Genomic DNA, 20,251 nt, shown 5'->3' with positions numbered 1-20,251 from the left:
CTTGTGCCTGTTACCCCTTATCCTATCATTGAGTGCTACAGAAAAAAGACTGGCCCCATTCTCTTGACACTCATCCTTTAGGTATTTATAAGTTTTGGTAAGATTCCCTCTCAGTCTTCTTCAGGCTAAATAACCCCAGGTCTCACAGCCTTTCCTCATCACAGAGATGCTCTGGTCCCCTCATCATCTTGATGGGCCTCTGATGGACTCTCTCCAGAAGTTCTCTATTGCTCTTGAACTGGGGAGCTCAAAACTGAACATAGCACTGTAGTCTCACCAGGGTAGAGAGAGAGGAGGACGCCATTGGCCTTCTTGGCCATACGGACACATTGCTGGCTCATATTTAGTTTGCTGTCAGCCAGAACTTCCAGGTCTGTCTGCAGAGCTGCTCTCCAGCAAGTCACCCCCAGCCTGTACTGGTGCATGGGGTTGTTCCTCCCCAGATGCAGGACTCTGCACTTGTCCTTGTTGAACCTCATGAGGTTCCTCTCTGCCCAACTCTCAAGCCTGTTGCTGAATGGTAGCACAGCCTTCTGGTGAACTGCTGTTGATTACTGGGGATGATTGAGCAGAAGAGGACTTCAAGGAGATAAGGAAAGCTTTGTCTATATGACAGCTTACTCCTCAGCACAGTTTGAAATGAAATTTGAGATTTGTCAGTCTTTCAAAGCCTCTTACCAAAAAAGTGTTTGTGGAGGCTCACTGGTGTCCTTTCTCCTTGTAATAACATCGCACTCAGCAGATACTAGTTTGTGTCTGTTTCCTAGCCCTAATGACATCAGTTCTGTGTGTGATGAATAGGCTTCAGTTTACCGACGGTGCATATAAATGTTGATACGTGATGTGCTGTAGTCAACTTTCTCTTTTTTGTTTTCTTTCTCTGGAAAATGAAAATAAATAATGATTTCCTGTTTTTCATGTGTTTAGGTTTGCAGTCCAGTTAGTTCAAAAGGCTTTCTGTGCATAACAATGCAAAGTAGTACAGTAGGCCCTGTTGGTGAGCCGGTACTGATTGTGGGGGCATTTTTTTTACTTGCACTTGATACACTACAGAGAAACACACGAGATTTTCCCCATGAAATTCTGAGGAAAATTTCAAGAGAACTTTGTTTTACACTGATATGATAGCTGCTACCTCTAGCAAAGTTCTCTCTGTGTGGTAATTCTTTGTGGCAATTGTTAATCATTTACTAAGACATATGTTTTGTTATTTAAGGGTATCTGTTGTGATTATTAATTTGTAGTCATTATTTCACATCTGGGCATGCTTGTTTTTTCTGTCTGCCACACTTAGCAGATGGATACCACACTAGGAAGTCCCTGATAACATGATTATTACTTTACTCTTTTTTAATTGGTCATTTATATAAAGATCCACCCTGCTATGATCATTTAACTTCTCTGATGCTTTCTTTTACTTTTCTACTTCTGTTTTCTGGTTTGGTTTAACTTTTATTTTAAAAGCCTCATGAGGGTAAGGAAGAGAGACATGACAGACTGTCATTATTCAATCTGCAAAAAAAAATAAGGCATATTAGAAGGGAATGCAGACTGTCCACAGCTTGAGCCCATCAAACCTATCCCTTTAGAAGGTTTATGTTTTATGAATGAGCAACCTACTGTACTTAAAAGTAGCCCTTCACATACTTCATGAATTCTCAGAAATGACAGTAGAGAAATGTTGGTGCATAATTGTCCTATTTTTGAAGGATATACAGTAGGACTGGGTACAATAACCAGTAACTTTCATCTCATGTAATGGTATGAAAATGGGAACAGAGATTCCTCCTGACTGCTGCTAGAGGCTTGGCACATTTTTTTTTTTTTTTCCTGCTAATGTATCTTCCCAAACTTTATCAGTAGATACTTTACATGAAGACATGTTATAGAGTGGGATGTTAAAAGATTTCAATATGATATTTGCAAAGCCTACTCAAAACAACTATGTCCTCTCAAGCAAACCGAAAATATTTTTCTTGCAGTAACCCTAACAAATAACAAATCTGTGAGTTTTAAATATAACATTTGTCTATTTTATGTCAACCTTTGAGAGGGTGGAACAACTTAAACAAAAAGAAAAATACTAATTGAAATTTAACTAACTAAAATACTAACTTAATTTGCTGATAGATGTAGGCTAGAATGTAATAGCATTATTGTCCTAATGGTTTGCAAGACTTTTAACACTCTCATAATCTCCTTTTAAGAATAAATTGAAATGACCTAAAAACGCCAGGAGCAACCTAACTTCTCACCCATTATTGGTTAATCATAATAATGTAGTACTTCTTCCCTCAGTACATTCAATTTATAATATTTGCCCACAATTGTAGAGACATGTTCAGTCAAGTAGGTATTCTATATTGTCAGATTTTAAAAATCAGAATGTCTGGCATTGTCAGTTTTATCAATTACACTGTTGCAGAGAAGCCTACATTTGTAACAAATAGGATTTTGTTTTCAAGTCCTGTCTTACAGAAGTATCTGTTGGATTTTTGAGATAAAAGACAGTTCCATAATCCTAATGAAATCAGAAGCCTGAAAATATGTTGGATTTCACAGATTGACAGCATCTTTTATCATTTGACATGGTGAAAAGAGATGAGTTTAGAGGCAACCCCATCCTACACAATTTGAAATTGCAATCAAAGTATTTCAGCATGCATGGTTTTCAAGACTTGATTTAACCAATGTAACATTTTAAAGTTGCTGTTAACTGAATGATTAAGTATTAAAACCTTCTCTTTCCTGCCACTCTTGCTGTAACAGTGTGAATATGTAGGGGAATATTTCTTTTTCCAGTTGCTGTATGAAATGACAGGATTTATTAGTTTGCAGTATCTGTGTGCCATCCAATGAATCTTTATAGCCCAACTTTGATACTAGGTTGGAGGACTTAGTTCATGTTAGTTTATGTTGAAACCCTTTCCAAGAAAATTCTAAAAAATAGGTTTTTCAGGTGAACTTGGATTTCATAGAACATAAAGAACTAGTGAAGAACCTAAAGAAGAAAGGAGCCACTATCCAGTCAAGATATTTGGTTGCTTCTTGTAATTTTCATGATGTTCTTCAATTTGGAAAAATCTTTACCTTGGACTGCCTTAAAGATTTCTAAGTTTAAGTGGGCTTTCTGTTCCTTCTCAGTAGTAAATCTATGTGTCTTAAATTTGAGGTGAAAAAATACCAATTGTTTTATGAGCTTATGATGACACCTATTTTTTATTGGAAGTTTTCCTAAGCATTTTGAACAAATAACTCAGTCTTCATACTATATGAGCATTAAGGTTTTTTGCTTGTTGCTTGTTCTTTTTTAGTAAGAACATTTTATTTTGTTATACCAATGGGGTTTGTATCTCACTGAAGGATCAAATGTCTAACTTTGAATAGTTAAAGTAAGATGTTATGATTTTTCCTGTATACTTAACTCTGCCTTTATTAAAGCTTCTCATTCTTAACAGCTGTGCTTAATGAGGCACTGTCTGCCTTTTGATCATGGAGATTTGGAAAAACGAGTCTAGTGAGGAGGCTGACAGCAGACACTGCCCTTGATCTTCACTGCTGTTTTCTGAAAGGCATCTGAATAACAGATTTTCATGCTGCTTGTTGGAGAAGTAATTTCCTTTCAATAAAAGTGAATTTTGTCTTAAACTAGGAAGATTTTAGATATTGTACAAACCTATCTGTATTACAGCTTGGACCACGTAGACTTGAAGAAATGTTACTGGATGTAGAGTAATTCTGAATTTACTAAATGAGTTTCCTGAGATGTCTGATGTGACCTGTTTTTTTACATCTACTGAATGGACATAAGAGATGTAGTTCTAAAAGTAGTCTGCTGTAGAAACCAATAGGTGGATTATGTCAATGTGGAATTCTTGCACAGAGTATATTGGTGGAGAACTGATTTCATTAGTTGTATGGATCTAGAAGTTTGCCTACAGGCAGACCTAAAGAAAGATATTTTAGAGATTATTTGATTTGCTTTTTAGTTACTTATTGCTGCGTTTAAAGAGTATTTTTGCTATGGTTAAGTTTCCCAGCAAGTCACTTAAACCATGAGCAAAATATTAAAGGATGAATATTGTGAGTCCTGACACATTTCCTGTGAGCAGGAACTTGGGCCAGCTAGTATATTTGTTGCTTAATGTAGTTGTAATTCAGAGCAAGACAGTATAATAAATGTTTCTGTTTATCAGTTTTCAACCACAGATAGGAATGAAAAATAAACAATTATAGATAGATACCTTGATGAGGTTTCAGCAGTGGATTATGAAAATTGATTTTGGTAGTAGGGAGTAAAAGTCAGTGCTAAATTTAAGCTTTTTTCAGTAAAAGGGAGTAATTCCAACTAGAGAGAATATCAGAGAAAAAGCAGACTTCAGGATGAGCTGCCTTAAGAAGGATTTTTGATGATATGTGAATTGACTCTAATAGGGAATTAAGCAGCTGAAGTAGGAAAAATCTCTGGACTACAGTTTATAATTTTAGTTTTTATTTTTTATTTAAAATGAAAAGAATTGTAGAGAGAGTTAGTTTTGCCATGGCAAAGGGCAAATAAGTGGTGTCTGCAAATACATGAGAAAGGCAATATTCTCATGAAACTTGTTTTATTTAGTTTCTGTAGTGAAGAAAAATAAGAAAAGAGGAAAAATAATTTGTGATCAAATAAAATGATTATTTTACCCTTTTGAAAATGAAGTACTCTTTTCCATATGACTTTAACAAATATAAGATATTCCTGTGTCCAATTACTGTCATGTTTATGTACAGCAAAGAGCCATGTTGAATTTTAACTCATGTTGCTTAATATGTGTGAGCATTTGAACTTTTCTGGTGTCTGAAGCTAAGGACGAAGATCTGTCAAAGGCAAACTATGCATGTGTGCCAACAAATTAATCAGCAAAATTATTATTTTATTAAGATTTTTTTGAATGGATAACATTGTCTAAGATATTTATAGTGTGCCTGGCTTGAAACTCAGGTACCTAGCATTTAATATTGAGGAAATTCTTGTTCATAGTATGTTACAAAACAGTTTGAAAATTCTTTTTGGGACAATTAAGCCTGTGTTGGATTTCTGACAGGATCTCAGCAGTGGGTTGCCTTGCACTGCTGAATACAGTTGCAGATATCTCCACTTCTTGTTGGGGCCTGGTATTTGGAACAGATAATTTAAATAGAACTTGTCTGTGTGTTTGTAGGACTTAACCTAAATCCACAGAGGATTACCAGTTTTAAGCTGTTTCTGCTAAGATTTGAGTAGAATTGTAACATATTATTTCTCCCATAATGTAGCAATATTACTGCATATGTACTACTTACATACTACTACTAAACTACTATTAATATACAAATACATAATAACATATTAATGCTATTAATACATTGATGCATAATTAATATACCTGCAAGATCCATATGGAGGGTGTTTTGATGGAAGTTGAGGTGCCTGAACTATGTTTTTAAGATTTCTTTCCTTCTACTGTCTTGAAGCACAGGTTATTTTCATAAATAGGGGAGAAAATTTATTTTATATTCTTTACTAAAAATTACTTAAAGATCCAGTTTAAGCTCCATTCTGTGAGAAAACACTATTCTATAGTTACAAAATATAAAAGACTGCAGTTTGTAATGTATGTGTCATGGTACAACAACTGAAAAAGTTCTAAATGTTTGCTACACTGTTAGAATATGGAGCTATGCTTTAAAAGAATTCTTAAGGCATTGTCCTACTAGACATATGCATATTACATTATTGTCCATGTCAGTTTCTTCATCACGGTCGTTGTCCTTTGGCAAGTCCTTGTCCAATCATGCTTCATTGGACACCCTGATGTTGTTTCTACAAGTTGTCAGGTCACATTTGTAGGTCTCTGTGCAGAGTAGTACATTCCTATTCAGTGTTTCTGTTATAGTTTTTGCTTTGATATTTGGTATGCAGTCAAGGGAAAACTTACTGTCATTTTGCTCCAGATTGCCTTCATGTGGAAGCAAAATCCTGATGATTTATTTAAGTATTTTTGCTTATGAATCAGGTTGTCTATGATTGATGGAAGAAGATACCATATCAATAAGATCTGTATGGTCATATGCAGTGGAAATGTACACTGATCAAGAGAGGCACTTATGCCTATCTCTTTTGTTGTGTGCATTGCAGTTCCTCGTGGAAGTTCCTAACAAAATTCTTAAGAGTACTCAGATGTTTCAGAGGTAGCCAACATATTGCTGAAAGCTTTGATCTTGCCAAGTTGTCAAATATCATTAAAATCTCTTAACTATTAAAACACGAGTACCTGGAGGAATGTGGCCAAGTCTTTTCAGTTTTTAATTAAGTTTGCTGGAGGATTAATATCAGTCCTGATGTAGTTTTCCATAGTTTCCTTACAAGAGGTATTTCTCAATTATAATTAGCTACTAAGCACCAGCATATTAATGTTAGATGATCTGACAGTAAGTGACAAGAGGGGAATTTGTGTCCAGGTTTACTCCTACTTGTTCAATGCAAATCAGTTATTCTTCATTTGTGACATGTTTTGACAGAGGAATACATACGTGTTAAAAAACTTCATCAGAACTTGAAACAGAATGAGTTCATGGGTTGATTTTCAGACCTCAGAGAGCCAAAGATCATTACCCTACCTACTCATGGCAGTATTATCAGGATGGCATTCAGATCCTCAATAAATGTTGCTATAATAGAGGCAGATTTTCAGAGGTTCTTAACTCAGCTTCTAATTTAGTGCTTGCTATTTTAAGCCTGCAGTTGTGGTCAGGCAAACTAAGCTAGTAGAGGGTATTTACAAACTTGTGACAGCTTCCACAAGACCTGTCCTTTTGAGAAGAGACAGGCAATTTTGACACTAACTTCTCCCTTTTGCACTTACTCTTTTTGAACAACCTTTTAATTAAAATATTTGGAGCATTCAAACTCATTTGACACTTTTCAATTAGAACTTACCCTGGGTGACTATGAGGACAGTGCAATAGTAGTGTGGGCTATAGTACTCTCACCTCACTGTCAGTCTGCTTTTGTAATGAGGCAGTTTGAGTTTATCTTTGGAAACTTTGGCTTCATATGCAATGATATAAAGAATACTTGACTAGAGAAGACAAATTCAGCATCTTACTCCAGGTCACCCAAAGCTTCTGACTGCAGTAGTGCAATACATAACACATACAAATCATCTCAATTAGACTGGAGAAGACTTAGAAGACTTTAAGACTTGGATGTATGTGGTGACTGAGAATTTTCCCATGAAAATCTAAAAATATAGAATGTGTGTTGCATATGTCCATGTTCTGTGATGGGACAAGGTATGTTTAATGTTCTTTTTCAGGGAACTGCTGCTGTGGTTTTCTGTTTGATAAACTAGAAGTTTAATTTTGCTGTAGCCACTGTTTTTTCATATGTGCTCTCTTAAGCTAATATATTTTCTGCAGGATTAGATTCTGAGTACATGGTATAATTACAAAGAAATTGATTTACATTTAGCAAGTCACTGTCAATACACTTTCTTTTATCTTTAGAGAAAGAACATGTACTGACAGTTACAATTCCAAAGTTCAAATTAATTAATACAGTTTTACAAGTTCAACTAACAACTTCAGTGACTGTCTTGGGTGAGTGCTGATTTTTCTATTAAGAGAATTTTCTGGATAAGAGCAGAATGTACTCAAAGGTCACGATGGATTAAGTCTGGGGAATCTAAACTAAGAACTTACATTTGACTTTGTTAATCACAGCACCAAGGAGTTTTCTTTACGACAATCCACTTACTGGTTGTTTATAGAGTGCAGATTATGATACGGTGTACTAAATATGCCACTTAGCATCAGAGAGAAGTTCCTACTTGTGGGAAAATGAAGCTTTCAAGAGGCTGAGGTGAAATATGTATTAGTGTTTCTGTGGGAGTGAAGGTATAGCATCAGTAAGTACAGATAAAAAGAATGTATTTTAGTTGGAAGATGGATATCTTTTAGAGAGGGATGAAATGCTGCAATTAGGGAAGTAGAAGAGAGACAGTACAACTGGTCAGCCTAAGTGACACACCTTCCTGGGAGAAGAGTCCTTCTTAGGAAGATAACACCGTTTACAGGATGAGACGTTTTGGCAACTCTTTTATATTTAGAGTCTTAAATACTCATTTCTTTGTGTTATCAATTATATCTAAATTAAACCTGATAATTTTAGATGTTCTTCTCTATGTTGTTTCAGTTTCTGTAAAGCTACTTTGAAAATAAATGTGTGTGTGTGTGTATATTTTCATGTATGTACAAGTAATAAATACTCACTGAAATCAAGTATTAATGCCATCAACTTTAAAAATTCTGAATTTACATACATTATTGTCATTGTAGATAAATCACATTGTAAATGTTGACAGCTGTTTTTACCCGGATCTCTTTCACTTCCCCAGGCTTAGCTGGGGCATACTGCTGTGTCAATGCAGTTGTACTGCTTTCAGTCAGACAGGGTGTGTATACATCACTCTTCTGCAGCCAGAGGCATTAAATATGGACTGTAGGAACATTCAAGTTGACTTCTGTAGCAAAACCTTTTACAAGTTCTGTGCCAGTCCACTTGAGGCCGAGCTGGCCAAAAGGCCCAAGTTGCATTTACACTGTGTTCCTTGATGTAGCTGATAAATATTGTCAGTTAGAAAAGAAATATTCACTTTTTCACAGTCTTGATTTACTTTTTACCTGCCTATTATTTAATACTTGTTTAGGAGCTCTGCTGTCCTCCCTGGCTGACTTAATAGCAGAGGTGCAACAAATACTTTTTCTTCTGTTTGTTTGTTTTAACATTTAATATTTAATAGAAATAAAAACCAAACTAGAATTTCAGTGAACTTCCTAACCAGGAAAATCACTAGTTAGGGTAGACTGTTCAAAATTGTTTTGGCAACAAGTATTTCATTATCAGAATTCAGAGTTACTGTAATCATTTCTGGATTACATGCCAACAGTATTGCAGACAATACATGTATCTTTGATATATGTGTATAATTAATACATGTTTCTGTTACTTTTGAGTGCCATTAAGGAGTGGTCTAAGTACTTAATTTTTCTGTGACCATTAGGAAAGGATTGGTACTTGGTGCACTTGTCACTTACTGTGACAGACGTGAATGACAACGTGCCTGAGTGGGTTATGGAGCCCTTCCCATTCTTGGCTGTGGTTTCCCCTGAAGCTCTGGGAGGTACTGAAGTGTACAAGCTGCTTGCTGTGGATGCAGATGAAGGGATCCATGGAGCTGTAGAGTATTTTCTCTTGGAAGGTAAATTTTAACCCTCTCATTCCCCGTGTATTAGACTTCACTATGGTGACTTTTTTGTCTTTCATCCTCAGTTTTATTAGTGAAAGATCTTCCCCTCTTTCACCAAAAGGTTCGTAGGCCTTCATCTCTTTATGAGAGAAGTCGTCTTTTACTGAGCATACAGACAGATTTGCTAGATTTGAAGTCTGTTCTCCTCCAAAGTGGAGTTCCTGCCCAGATTGTCCCTAAGATGATAAGACTAGAACAGTCAGTGCTTCTCAGGGCTTTGACAAGTGGATGGTAATGGCAGCAGTAATCAGCACCTCTCTGTTGGACCACCTGTTTATGAGATAGGGCAGTATGTAGAGCACAGTTTATTGGATGGTGAGATTTAATGTTCTGACTCTTGCAGGAGTTGCACTTCTTCATTTCTTAAAAAATTTTAAGGGTCTGGGTTGTGCCTTACATTTGCAAAGATGGAACAGACTCAATAATTTTCTTTGTGGGGATCTTAAAAGAAACTTCAGTAATAGTTCAAAACTGTCTAAGCAGAGAGGAGTAGCAATGCTGCTTTAAAGGTGAATTTGTTCCTGTTGGACAGGACTCTGTTTTCTGGTAAGGGATATTTAGGTTAAACAATGGCAAAATATTGGAGGATAAAGAAGAGTGGTAATTATCCCGAGGAATAAAATGTGACTTAGAAATGTAATCGTGAGTGTAATTGCTGATTTCTGATTTCTAAGTTCTAAACAAACTTTTGTGTCCATGCTGACTCTAAGCCAAAAGTAACTTGGGAATTGAAACCATATTCTTCTCTTAAATTTACTACAAGATTTTGTGGATCTGCTCTTTTCAGGTGGTGAAGACAGATTCAAGGTTGAGAAGGACACTGGTTGGATTAAAACAACAAGTTTGCCTTTAGTAAAGGACAAGGAGTATTTACTGACTGTACTAGCAGCAGATAAACTTGGAAGCAGAGGGTCTCCAGCCTCTGTTTCTGTGATTGCTGGATTTCGACCACCACAGTTCACCAACATATCATATGTTACTTATGTTCCTGAAAGTATGCCACGAGGAAAATCGTAAGTAACAGTTAAAGAGAATGCAGTGAGGTTGTGTTCCTGGCTTAACTTGTTTGATCTCCCCAAAGCCTAAGTTACTTTGAGTCACAATTTAGATATCTTAAAGGAAGTAGTCAATATACAGTTTGATTTCTGTAATTTTAGTCACCCTTTTATACAGAAAAAGCTGTATTGAATAATTACAGCCCCTTGATTTTTAAAATGATATGGAACGTATTAGTAGATGTTGATTGTGTCGTAATTTTCAAACAAAAAGCAGAATACAAATTGGAATTCTTACATCATAAATAAAGATACTCTGATACAAAAGGATATTTTAATTTACTTAGGAGAAAATTGTCAAATTTGGATAAGTGCCTTCTCCATCAAGTGAAACTTTGCAGAAGCCAGAAGACTATCTTTACTGTCTTCAGCACAGTGACAAACTGAGCAAAAATTAAGATGCCACAAAACTTGTAATTTTATTTTTCCATCCTCTGCCTAGGCATGTGGATCTAAATATCATAGAAAGTATTTGCAACATAGGTCTACCTGAATACTTAGTTCTGTCTTTCCCAAACTGTTTTGTTCTTATAGCAAACATTGAATGAAGAATCGTTATGTCTGGTAAATGTCTTCCTTGTGTGTCTGTTCAGCTGTTATTCGTAACATATTATTGGAGATATTGTGTTTTACTGTTCAATCTACAACATTCAATTTTACAGGTTAAAAAAATAGCAACTGTTCATAGTAGATAACAAGGTTTTTCTTTAAAACTACAGTAAACTTAAATTAGCACAGGCATAAAAGAAATTCAAGAGCTGTGAAGTGCTGCAATACCTACCAAGAATCTGCCATCTTTTGTTCACTGATATTTAGGATTAATAACAATGAAACTTTTTAGAACTACTTTTTAATCACAATTTCAAAATGTATTTGCACACCTAAGGTGACAGTAGATTCATCAGTTTGTCAAATTACGTCATAATATCCAAACGGAATGAAACATCTAATACAATTATTATTTATGCCCAATGAAAGTGGTTTCCTTGTTGCATGATGACCAGGAATAGCCATGAAAATCCATATAGAATCCTAAAGTTCTTGTATTTAAATTGGACCAGTTACACAAGTATGCAGGAAAACAGTTGCTGTCATGCACTGGATTTCTGGCTTTAGGATTTCACAGTTGTACACTGCTGAGCAGAGTGTTACCAAATCTTTTCCTTTGTTCTGTCACTAGTGCTGTCTGTGTGAGCACGCTCATCCAATGGAAGACAAAGCCAGAAAAAGAAAAAAAAAAACAACCTGATTTCAGTTGGGTTTTTAAGCTTGCTCACAGCATGGCCTTGTGATTTTCAGTGCCAACAGTAGAGGAGAGGTGGCGTGAATGTGCAGCCAGGGTAGGGAGTTAGGAGGACAAAGTAATTCTTGTTGGCAGGAACACAGTTGTGTGCTGGCTGAAACTGACTGTGAGAACACATCGTAGGAAAAAGCTAAAGTGAGATAAAGACCTACAGCAACATTTTTTGGTTTAGTAGTGCATCTGAGGGAAGTGAAAAGACAGCAGCATGGAAATACAATGAGGAAAAAGGTGTTTGGACAAACTGAGTTTTGTCTTTTTGATTCTAGTTGTCCCTGGGTCGTACATATTGGTGGGTTCTCCTGGGAGATGGAATTCTTTTTCCTGAAAAACCTGCAAGATAAGGCAACAAACACTTGAGTAATTAGTGTTCTGTTTTAAACTCTTTAAAACTATTTATTTTTTAATTTCTTCTTTTACTTCACACTGTGTTTTTTCCCCTCTTGAGGACTTTAAACACATTGGACTTCAGCATAAGGAAGATAATGCCAGACAAGAGCTAAAAACATGTCCTGTACAACCTGTAATATACACACACTTAGTGACTGATTTTTATCCTTTTGCAGTTATCTATTGAAACTTTAGGATGATGTGACTGCAGCAGCAAACTTCCCATGCTGTTGTAAAAGGAATCTCTTTTTATCTTTTAGTTTCCTACCTGAAAACCATCACTACCACAGAATAAAGTTAGAGTAGGCAAATTTGGTTGCAGCAAAATTGAAATCCTCTGTTCCCGTGTCTATCTTCCTCAAGAAGATAGAACTACTGTATAACAAAAGTTTGAATCTGGTGTTTAGGTATAGCTATTGCTGACTTCAGTGAGTATTGCTCAGATCAGACCTACAGATTTGCACCAATATTTCTGACGTATAATTTTTGTCATATTTTTCAGTATGTTTTATTATGTGCTTAAGAGTTCTCTCTCTTTTTTTTCGTTTGTTTTTAATGCAGTTTTCTTACAGTCTCTGCTGTATCTTATCAAAAAAAACCCCTGAGCTACAGTTTACTAACTAATCCTAGTGGCCTGTTCAGTATTGATCAGGCAACAGGAGACATCAGTTTAACTCGGAGTGTGGATTATGAGAGTGACCAACACCAATATCTTCTTTTGGTCAGAGCAGAGGAAAATGAGGAACAATTCAGTAGTGCAACTGAGGTAGGTGTTAATTTCTGGCATTCTATCTGTAGTTAATTTTCCTTCAGCCTTTCCAGATTCCTGTATAGATTCAATAGGGGTTCCCATTCTCCTAGCTCGTGTTGTCCATTGTACTTTTTGTTTTAAAAGTATTTCTGTGGATAGATATGGAGGGCTGGTTTAGGTACTCTTAGAATTCAGTCTTGCTGACACTGAAAAGGCTATTTCTGAGGGATCAATATGCCATCCCATCATAGGTCATAGACCTTCTTTGGAAAGATACAGGAATGGATGTGGCCAAGCCAGATGTGAGGCTTTGTCTTACTCTAAAGCTTCCTAAAGTATGATGTATATTTGAAATTACTTCAATTTAAAACAAAAGCAGAACTGAAAAAGATTTACTTTGTATCAAGAACACAAAGTGAACTTTTAAAGAGAAGCCTTTTGACAGCAAAAAACATTTCTAAATGTAGTTATTACTGTTGTTTGAATTCAAGAATTCACTGAGCTGGAAATTCATGCACTATAACAGTTTATTCCTGCTGCAGGAAGGAAGATGTACACTCTAGAGTGAACAGGATGCAGGATTAGTAGGAACAAGCATGAGAACACAGAGAGTGAGTGAAACAGTATGTCACTCTAACAAACAGTAGCACACCAGAGACTGATCTTTTCTAGTCACTCTTTTATTCTATGACTCTTCATCTTGTAGTACATATGACTTGAAAGAGGATTATGAAATAATTTTACAAATACATTTAGCCTAACCATAGCTTAACTTGTACCTGATTTACACTGATAAAACCTCAATAGTTAAGACAGAGCAACCTCCAGTTTATCTGAACCTATATAAGGGTAGATGGAGTGTAGATCTACCTGTTGCACTGTAATGCAGAATACCTCAACCAACTTCAGACAGTCTGGTATGAACCACCGTCAAGACAAATGTAACACACTCCTTGCTATTTGGATTGCAAACCAATGCAACTGTGGACTCATGTTTGACATAGGAATAAAAAAGCTTTTTAAAAGATTTTAGAAGCAGAATTGTATTTCTTACTTGCTTTACTGTAATCAGTTCCATTTACATCTGATTTGTGCTGCTGTAATTGAAATCAAAACTCGGTCTTGGAGATTTATACTGCTAAAATGTAGTATGCATTTATAGTGCTACAAATCACAGAAGTGTTGGAAGATAAGATAATGGAAAAAGGATCCTTGAAAAGTAGACAATCCTTTGATTTTCCTTTAATAATAGGGAATAATTAATGGAGATGAAGGCTGAGTGGAAAATGTTGCTGCAAGGGACTGGGGCTTGGCAATTCCTAGTATTTTGAAATCTTAATATTTGAGCAATTCTAAGCTAGGAAAGAGAAGTTTAAGAAAAATAGCTTATCCTATGTGCTAAATCTTCTGAAGATCTCAAGGATGTTTTAGGAAAACTCTTGATTCACTTTGTTATTTAACATTCTCTTCTTCTCCATTAAGGTTTTGGTTGTAATCACAGATGTGAATGATTGTGCCCCTGAATTTCATCAGTCGATTTACAGCAAAGTTGATGTTCCTGAAACAGTTACTATGACAACTGCACTTCTACAAGGTTAGTGCTTCCAAAATGATTTGTTACATGCAGTAAGAGTGTTTTTATTTTCCTCCCACTGATGAGAATTCAGTCAGAAGGCAAAATTACCCACCCCAGTGTGTATAGTTGCAACTCTGAAGGCAAATGGCACCTTGTAGAATTGGGTCATAATTATTTACTACTGCCACAGCCTGAACAATTTTGAGGGACAGGAGACAAAGGAAACAAATCTTCTTTGAGGATTTTGAAGTAACAGAATTTCAGTTGTGGTTGGTATTAGAGCAGCAGGCTTATAGTAGCAATCTTGCAGCATTTCTTTTTCTGAAAGAAAGGGATGTTGGATCAGAATTGGACAGATCAGCTCATCTTCTCTAAGAGCCCTGTGTGGGCTTTCTGTGGGGAGTACTACTCTTCTGTGTTAGAACCCTCTTGCACAGTTTGACATTTTTATGTGAGGTTTTGTTTGGAGGCTTGAGAAAGACTTTTCTTCTGAGTATAACCAAACACCACATGCCAAGGCAAATGCTTGTTACAGTTTTATGCTCTATACTAATTCTCTTGTTAAAGTACTTAACATTCCAATTTGCAAACTTTGATCTACATAATATCTTTCTCTTCTCTTTTAATAGTGACAGCCACTGACTGTGATTCAAAAGAGAATGCTGAATTACTGTATTACACTTTGAGTGGAGATTTTAGCATTACTTCTGATGGTACTATTTTTCCAGCAACACGTTTGGACTATGAGCGACCTAACCATCTGTATGAGTTCATAATTATGGCTGTAGATAAAGGGGAAGAGCCGAGGACTGGAACAGCAACTGTTAGGATCCATATTTCAAATGTGAATGATGAAGCACCTGAGTTTTCCCAGACAATGTAAATACATGTTCTTAAATCTCTTTTGTCTTTGTTTTCTATTGTTGCTTTTTATGTTTTGCTTGAAATGCTGATGATTACAGGATAGTAACTAGCATTTGTTCAGTCAAATCTGAGAGCTGGACCGACAGGTGCGGCATAGTATTTTGATTCTGATGCTCTCTCATTACCAGTAAAAAAAAAAAAGCCTTAACTTTGGTTCTAAATTTTAAAGTTTAGGTATATTTTTGATTTGTGGTAGGATTTGTGTATTTGACTTGATAGGGGTAGTATGTAGAGTGGCTCTTGACAGACCTTGTGCTTACATTTTTTCCAGTATGTCCTGAAAGAGGTGATGCAGTAATTTCAGACACCTCCACCACCAAAGGAAATCAAGCAGAAAAAGCAGGCACTCAGTGTTGTACTCAGCCCTGATCCACAGTACATGGTGGAATTTTGCCTTTTAATTAATCAATTTAAGTTTAGACAGAGTCAACAGTTCGCATCCCTGGTTTATAATTGCTAAAGAAAAATGCTTAGATGACAGAATCCTAAATGGCCACTGAATTACAAAAACCACAAGATAAATGTCAGTAAGTGGAGCTCACTTAATTTCCCTTATTCCCATGCCCTACAAACTGTACTGTTGTTTTCTTCTAAAGCATCAGTAAGCATTTTTGTTGCATAGTTGGGACTCGGAAATGTCTGAAGAAATGCCAAAACTGCTACAAACTTGCATTGGGGTTAGAGGCTTAGTAGCAGTTCCCAGCCAGCTTCTGCATCAGCCTTCTACTCTTAAAAGTAGAAGCTGCTCAGAGCAAAACCCAGGCAGAGATTTCAGTGGTTCTAAGCTTGTGGTTTAGCTGAACAAAACATCAAAGCTTTCTGACAGTCCTTATTTTATGTAAAGGTAAACTCTGGCTTCAAAATCTTGTGCTTTCCTTTCTTTTGTAAACATTGCTTAGGAGAAAGGGCTTGAAAAAGCTGATCTTTTATAAATTCTTATTAGATCTCCATGCATTTTCAAATACTAAACCAGATTAAATTTGTCACTCTTAAGATGATGCCTATTTTTGATTTATTTATTTGTTTTAATATTAATGGTCATTGAATAATTATCTGTATCTGTTAGTCTTGTATCTACTAATTTATTTAATCAGAAATGAGCGATAGTATTGAAGATGCTGTAAACATCTCTACAATATTGGAAGAAGAAAACATAGTTTAAAAAAAAACCAGCCTGGCCAGCTCTTATATTTAAAGTTTACTGAAGAATATGATTGAAATGAATGTTATTTTAAATTACCAAACATTCACAAGAAGCTTTTCTGTTCCCTGTGCAATAGCAGGGAAACTGCTATTGTATTTATGTGTAGATTTGGCACTGGAGGTGAATTCAGCTGCTGGATTTTAAATTATCTCAAGGTTTTGTTAATCACGTTAACCAGACTTTGATTTAGCTTGATCTTTTCCATTATGAAGAAAAAATCTTGAATCCAAAGGTGAATTTTAATCAGAACTTCTGTGAAGTAGCTTTGTCATGAATACCGTTAAATTAGGTCTTGTTGCGAGAATAGTTTGCAATTAATGTTTTGCTCTCTGGCAGACTAATAAAAATCAAGATGATGATGTTGGCCTTCTAGCCCTTTGTCCCTGTATTTAATGTTCAAAGTGATCAGAACTACTGTTCATTTGCTTTCCAGATGTAGAGTTAAAACAGTGTCCTGAGGGATGTGAGTGAGCTTAAACCAGAATATTTTACTTCTCTTACTCCATTCCATATTAAACTGGGAGAAGAAAAAAGCCATTTCTATGAAAGTTTGGGTGAAAAGACATATCTAGTCAATAAAGATTAAGGGAGAGTTTTTCTGTGCACCCATTTGCTTTTTCACTGTCTCTTTTCCTATTCTCAGCATACAGAGAGTGGGTTCATAAGCACTCTGAACCCAGTGGCACATCTTTATTTTATCTGTATTGTTGGGTACAGCCAGCTGTGGTTCATGGTTGAGCTTTGGGATATCTACTGCGGACAGGATTGCAGTGTGCTTCATCTGGCCTGTGCTCAATCCAGTCAGATAAAATAGTAAATATTTGGGACTTGGCTAAAGCAGGGGACTTTTCTACTCCAGAGAGTGTTAAGGCTGGTAATGCCTCTTAAGAGCTTACAATGTCAGTGATGTGTCTGGACTTGAGAAGAGATTTTTGTAAAAGTGACATTATGTGCATATCCTCCAGATCTGATTCTCATCTTAGTCATTCAGTTGCAAAGACTACATTGAAAGCATTTTGAGAGCTTGTCAGAAAGTGTGCTATAGCAGCAGTGCTTTAACTTAGCAAATGTTTGCTTTGATTCTGTGAATCCTGAAACTAATTTTTGAAAATTAAAAACAAAGGTGAATTCTGAGTTCAGCTGTTAAGCCAAGCTTCAGAGCGTCAATAGTGCTGAAAGTATGCAATGGAAACCTATGGGAGGTACAACAAGCATGGATTATTGCTATCATTTCACTGCTTAACAAAGAAGCATCTTATCAGTGTAATTGCATTAATAAATTACAAATCTCTGGAGTACCCTTTGTACAGGTATGGAAAAGTTGTTATAAAGCATAGTTCTGTGTCTGCTATTTCCTAAGTTAATAAATGTGTTGTCATAATTTCTTTAAACAGTTACAGGAGTTTTGTTTCTGAGGATGCTGGCCCAAACACACTGATTGCTACAGTTAATGCAGTTGACCCTGATGGAGATGGTGTGACATACGATATTCTGTCTGGGAATCAAAAAGGAAACTTTGTTATTGACCCTAAAAAAGGTAATGATATATTAGCCTGTTGCTGCTATAGTCATGATGTTGACTCTGATATGATGCAGCTTGAATTTGGTGTTTGTTAGGTAACAGTTATAAAAACTGAATAGCATGTGCCTTTTTTGAAGCTAATACTAACCTCATTTACTAAAGTGCAGGAAACATGCACTTGTTCTAGGATGTCTTAGAATGTTAGAAGTATCTATTGACCTGTTTTACTTGTTTATTGTTTACTTTTAGTCAGTAACTTAATAGAGCATTATTACCGATAAGAAGATATAGATATCTACATCTATAGATACAGATAACTTAATAGAGAACATTATTATAGGTAACTATGTGATATTCCAAAATGTCAATAGAGGGTTTGAATAACATTTAATCTAGGAAAATAGTTTCAAAGTTGCAGTAAGAAAGGAATACTCTGCAAAGTAAGGTGAAATGGGAGTCCAGGGTGACAGCAAGGCAGGCAGGGACAGGAACCTCACAGCCAGGGCATACCATCCTGAGGAAGAATGTCCTGAGATACAAATCTGGTTCATCCAACAGTCCAGTGGTCACCAGTCAGATTTGCAGTGATGAGGCAGGTCTCAGGTCAGCAGAAAGGCAAGTCAGCAAGGCAGTGCCAGAGACGGCAAAATGCACAGCCAGATACAGCCCATGTCAGGGAAGGAGCTCAGGAAAGGACCTGAGCTTAAGCGCAGCTCCCAAGACATGAGGCAGAGGCCACAGGCAAAGCTTGTGACAACTGTCTGATCCAAGGTTAGCTGGCTGCGCTGTGTCAGAGCTGATCTGGAATGTGGGCAGCCAAACCCAGGCAGCAGGAGAAGGCCTATTGTTGATGCACTCTGAGCTTGACATCCACCTGCTGCAATTAGCCAGAGGCTCTATTGGTAATCACATAGCCATGTAAGGAGGAAAAACACTAAGATGACAGGTCTGACTGGAATAGTTTTCTTTTTGCAACTTTTTAAATAACTCAGTTTTAACTGGCTTAAAGTAGACATTTAGGTTTTTAGGTGAGACCTATTTATTCCTGTGCTTATGTCCATGTCCTGAGTAGGCGTGTGTGAGCAAACACTCGTTAGCCAAGTTTGTGTTGCACTGACACAAAATCATGTACATGTAGGTGGAATGAGACTACTACTGTTTTATTTCAATGAATGCAAAAGTATATATGAACTAAGTATGTTTTTCATTTAAGGACAGAATCATTCACATGAGCAATGTCATTTTTCCAAGAATATTGCATGCATGGGAAAAGAAAATGTGTGGAGAATGCTTCACAGTTTAAGTCGGTTTTTCTGAAATACCAGTTATTACATCTTCTAAAATTCTTTTCAGCAGTTACATATTTTTAAACTCCCAAAGGAAAAAAAAAATCCCACAGCAATGGTGTCCTCACTTAAAAGAAAAACTAAAATAAATTTTAAAAAAAGCACAAACACTCATCATTTCAGTAGGCTGGCATATCCCTTTAAATTAATAGGATTTTTTTTGTGTTGATTGCATGAAAACCCAAGAGAAGATGTTTAGAGACAAACAGGCAACCAAACTGAAATTCCATGAAGGACTGAAGTAACTTAATTAACTGCAGTTAAATTTATTTATGTTGAACTTGTTTTGAACTGAAGTAAAAATCTGAACTTATGTTTTTCAAAGCACAGACATTGAATATATAAGGAATAAGCTGCCCTAACTTATTCCTTCTCTTTATTTCATAGAATTCACTTAGCATGAAATTTTAATTTCAATGCAAATCATACTCATGCAATATTAATATTAGATTCTGAAATGTTCCCAAAAATATGGTCTGCAGGTAGCTTGCAAGTGTTGGAAGAGTGCTCTTGCATTTATTGAGAGCTCCTTTTATCATTTCTGACCTAAAAATAATGGATTCCAAGAGTTAAATTTCTAAAGATGCTTTGGCACCTGAACAATGATTTTAAGTGTCTAGTTGCCACAAGGCTGGTATAGTATGTCAGATGTTGCCGAAAGTCTTTATTGTAAATGCTCAAATAATCTTAACATTTGATTGACAGCATCTATTAGAATTAGCGTCTTAATTTTAATATGGATAATCATGTATATGTACTTATGTACTTCTTAGCAATTTGTTTGGATAGACTTTGGAACTTAATTTTAGAAACACTAGGATTTTTTTTTTCAGAACATTTGTCAGTTTTTGTTG

General features: G+C 36.1%; 1 protein-coding gene across 1 annotated transcript in view; it reads left to right on the top strand.

The window, feature by feature from the left end:
• LOC104558430 (neural-cadherin) overlaps nucleotides 1-20,251 on the top strand; it is a 60,572-nt gene that overhangs the window by 5,870 nt on the left and 34,451 nt on the right. The window contains exons 2-7 of the mRNA XM_062007602.1: nucleotides 9,084-9,281; nucleotides 10,117-10,342; nucleotides 12,636-12,840; nucleotides 14,308-14,419; nucleotides 15,031-15,280; nucleotides 17,924-18,066. Of these exons, the coding sequence (XP_061863586.1) occupies nucleotides 9,084-9,281; nucleotides 10,117-10,342; nucleotides 12,636-12,840; nucleotides 14,308-14,419; nucleotides 15,031-15,280; nucleotides 17,924-18,066 (1,134 nt within the window). The remainder of the gene's footprint in view (nucleotides 1-9,083; nucleotides 9,282-10,116; nucleotides 10,343-12,635; nucleotides 12,841-14,307; nucleotides 14,420-15,030; nucleotides 15,281-17,923; nucleotides 18,067-20,251) is intronic.

The sequence above is a fragment of the Colius striatus genome, chromosome 14, assembly GCF_028858725.1.
Source record: "Colius striatus isolate bColStr4 chromosome 14, bColStr4.1.hap1, whole genome shotgun sequence".
In the NCBI taxonomy this organism is placed as follows: domain Eukaryota; kingdom Metazoa; phylum Chordata; class Aves; order Coliiformes; family Coliidae; genus Colius; species Colius striatus.
Note: the sequence above shows the minus strand (reverse complement) of the source record. Positions and strands in the feature narration are given on the sequence as shown.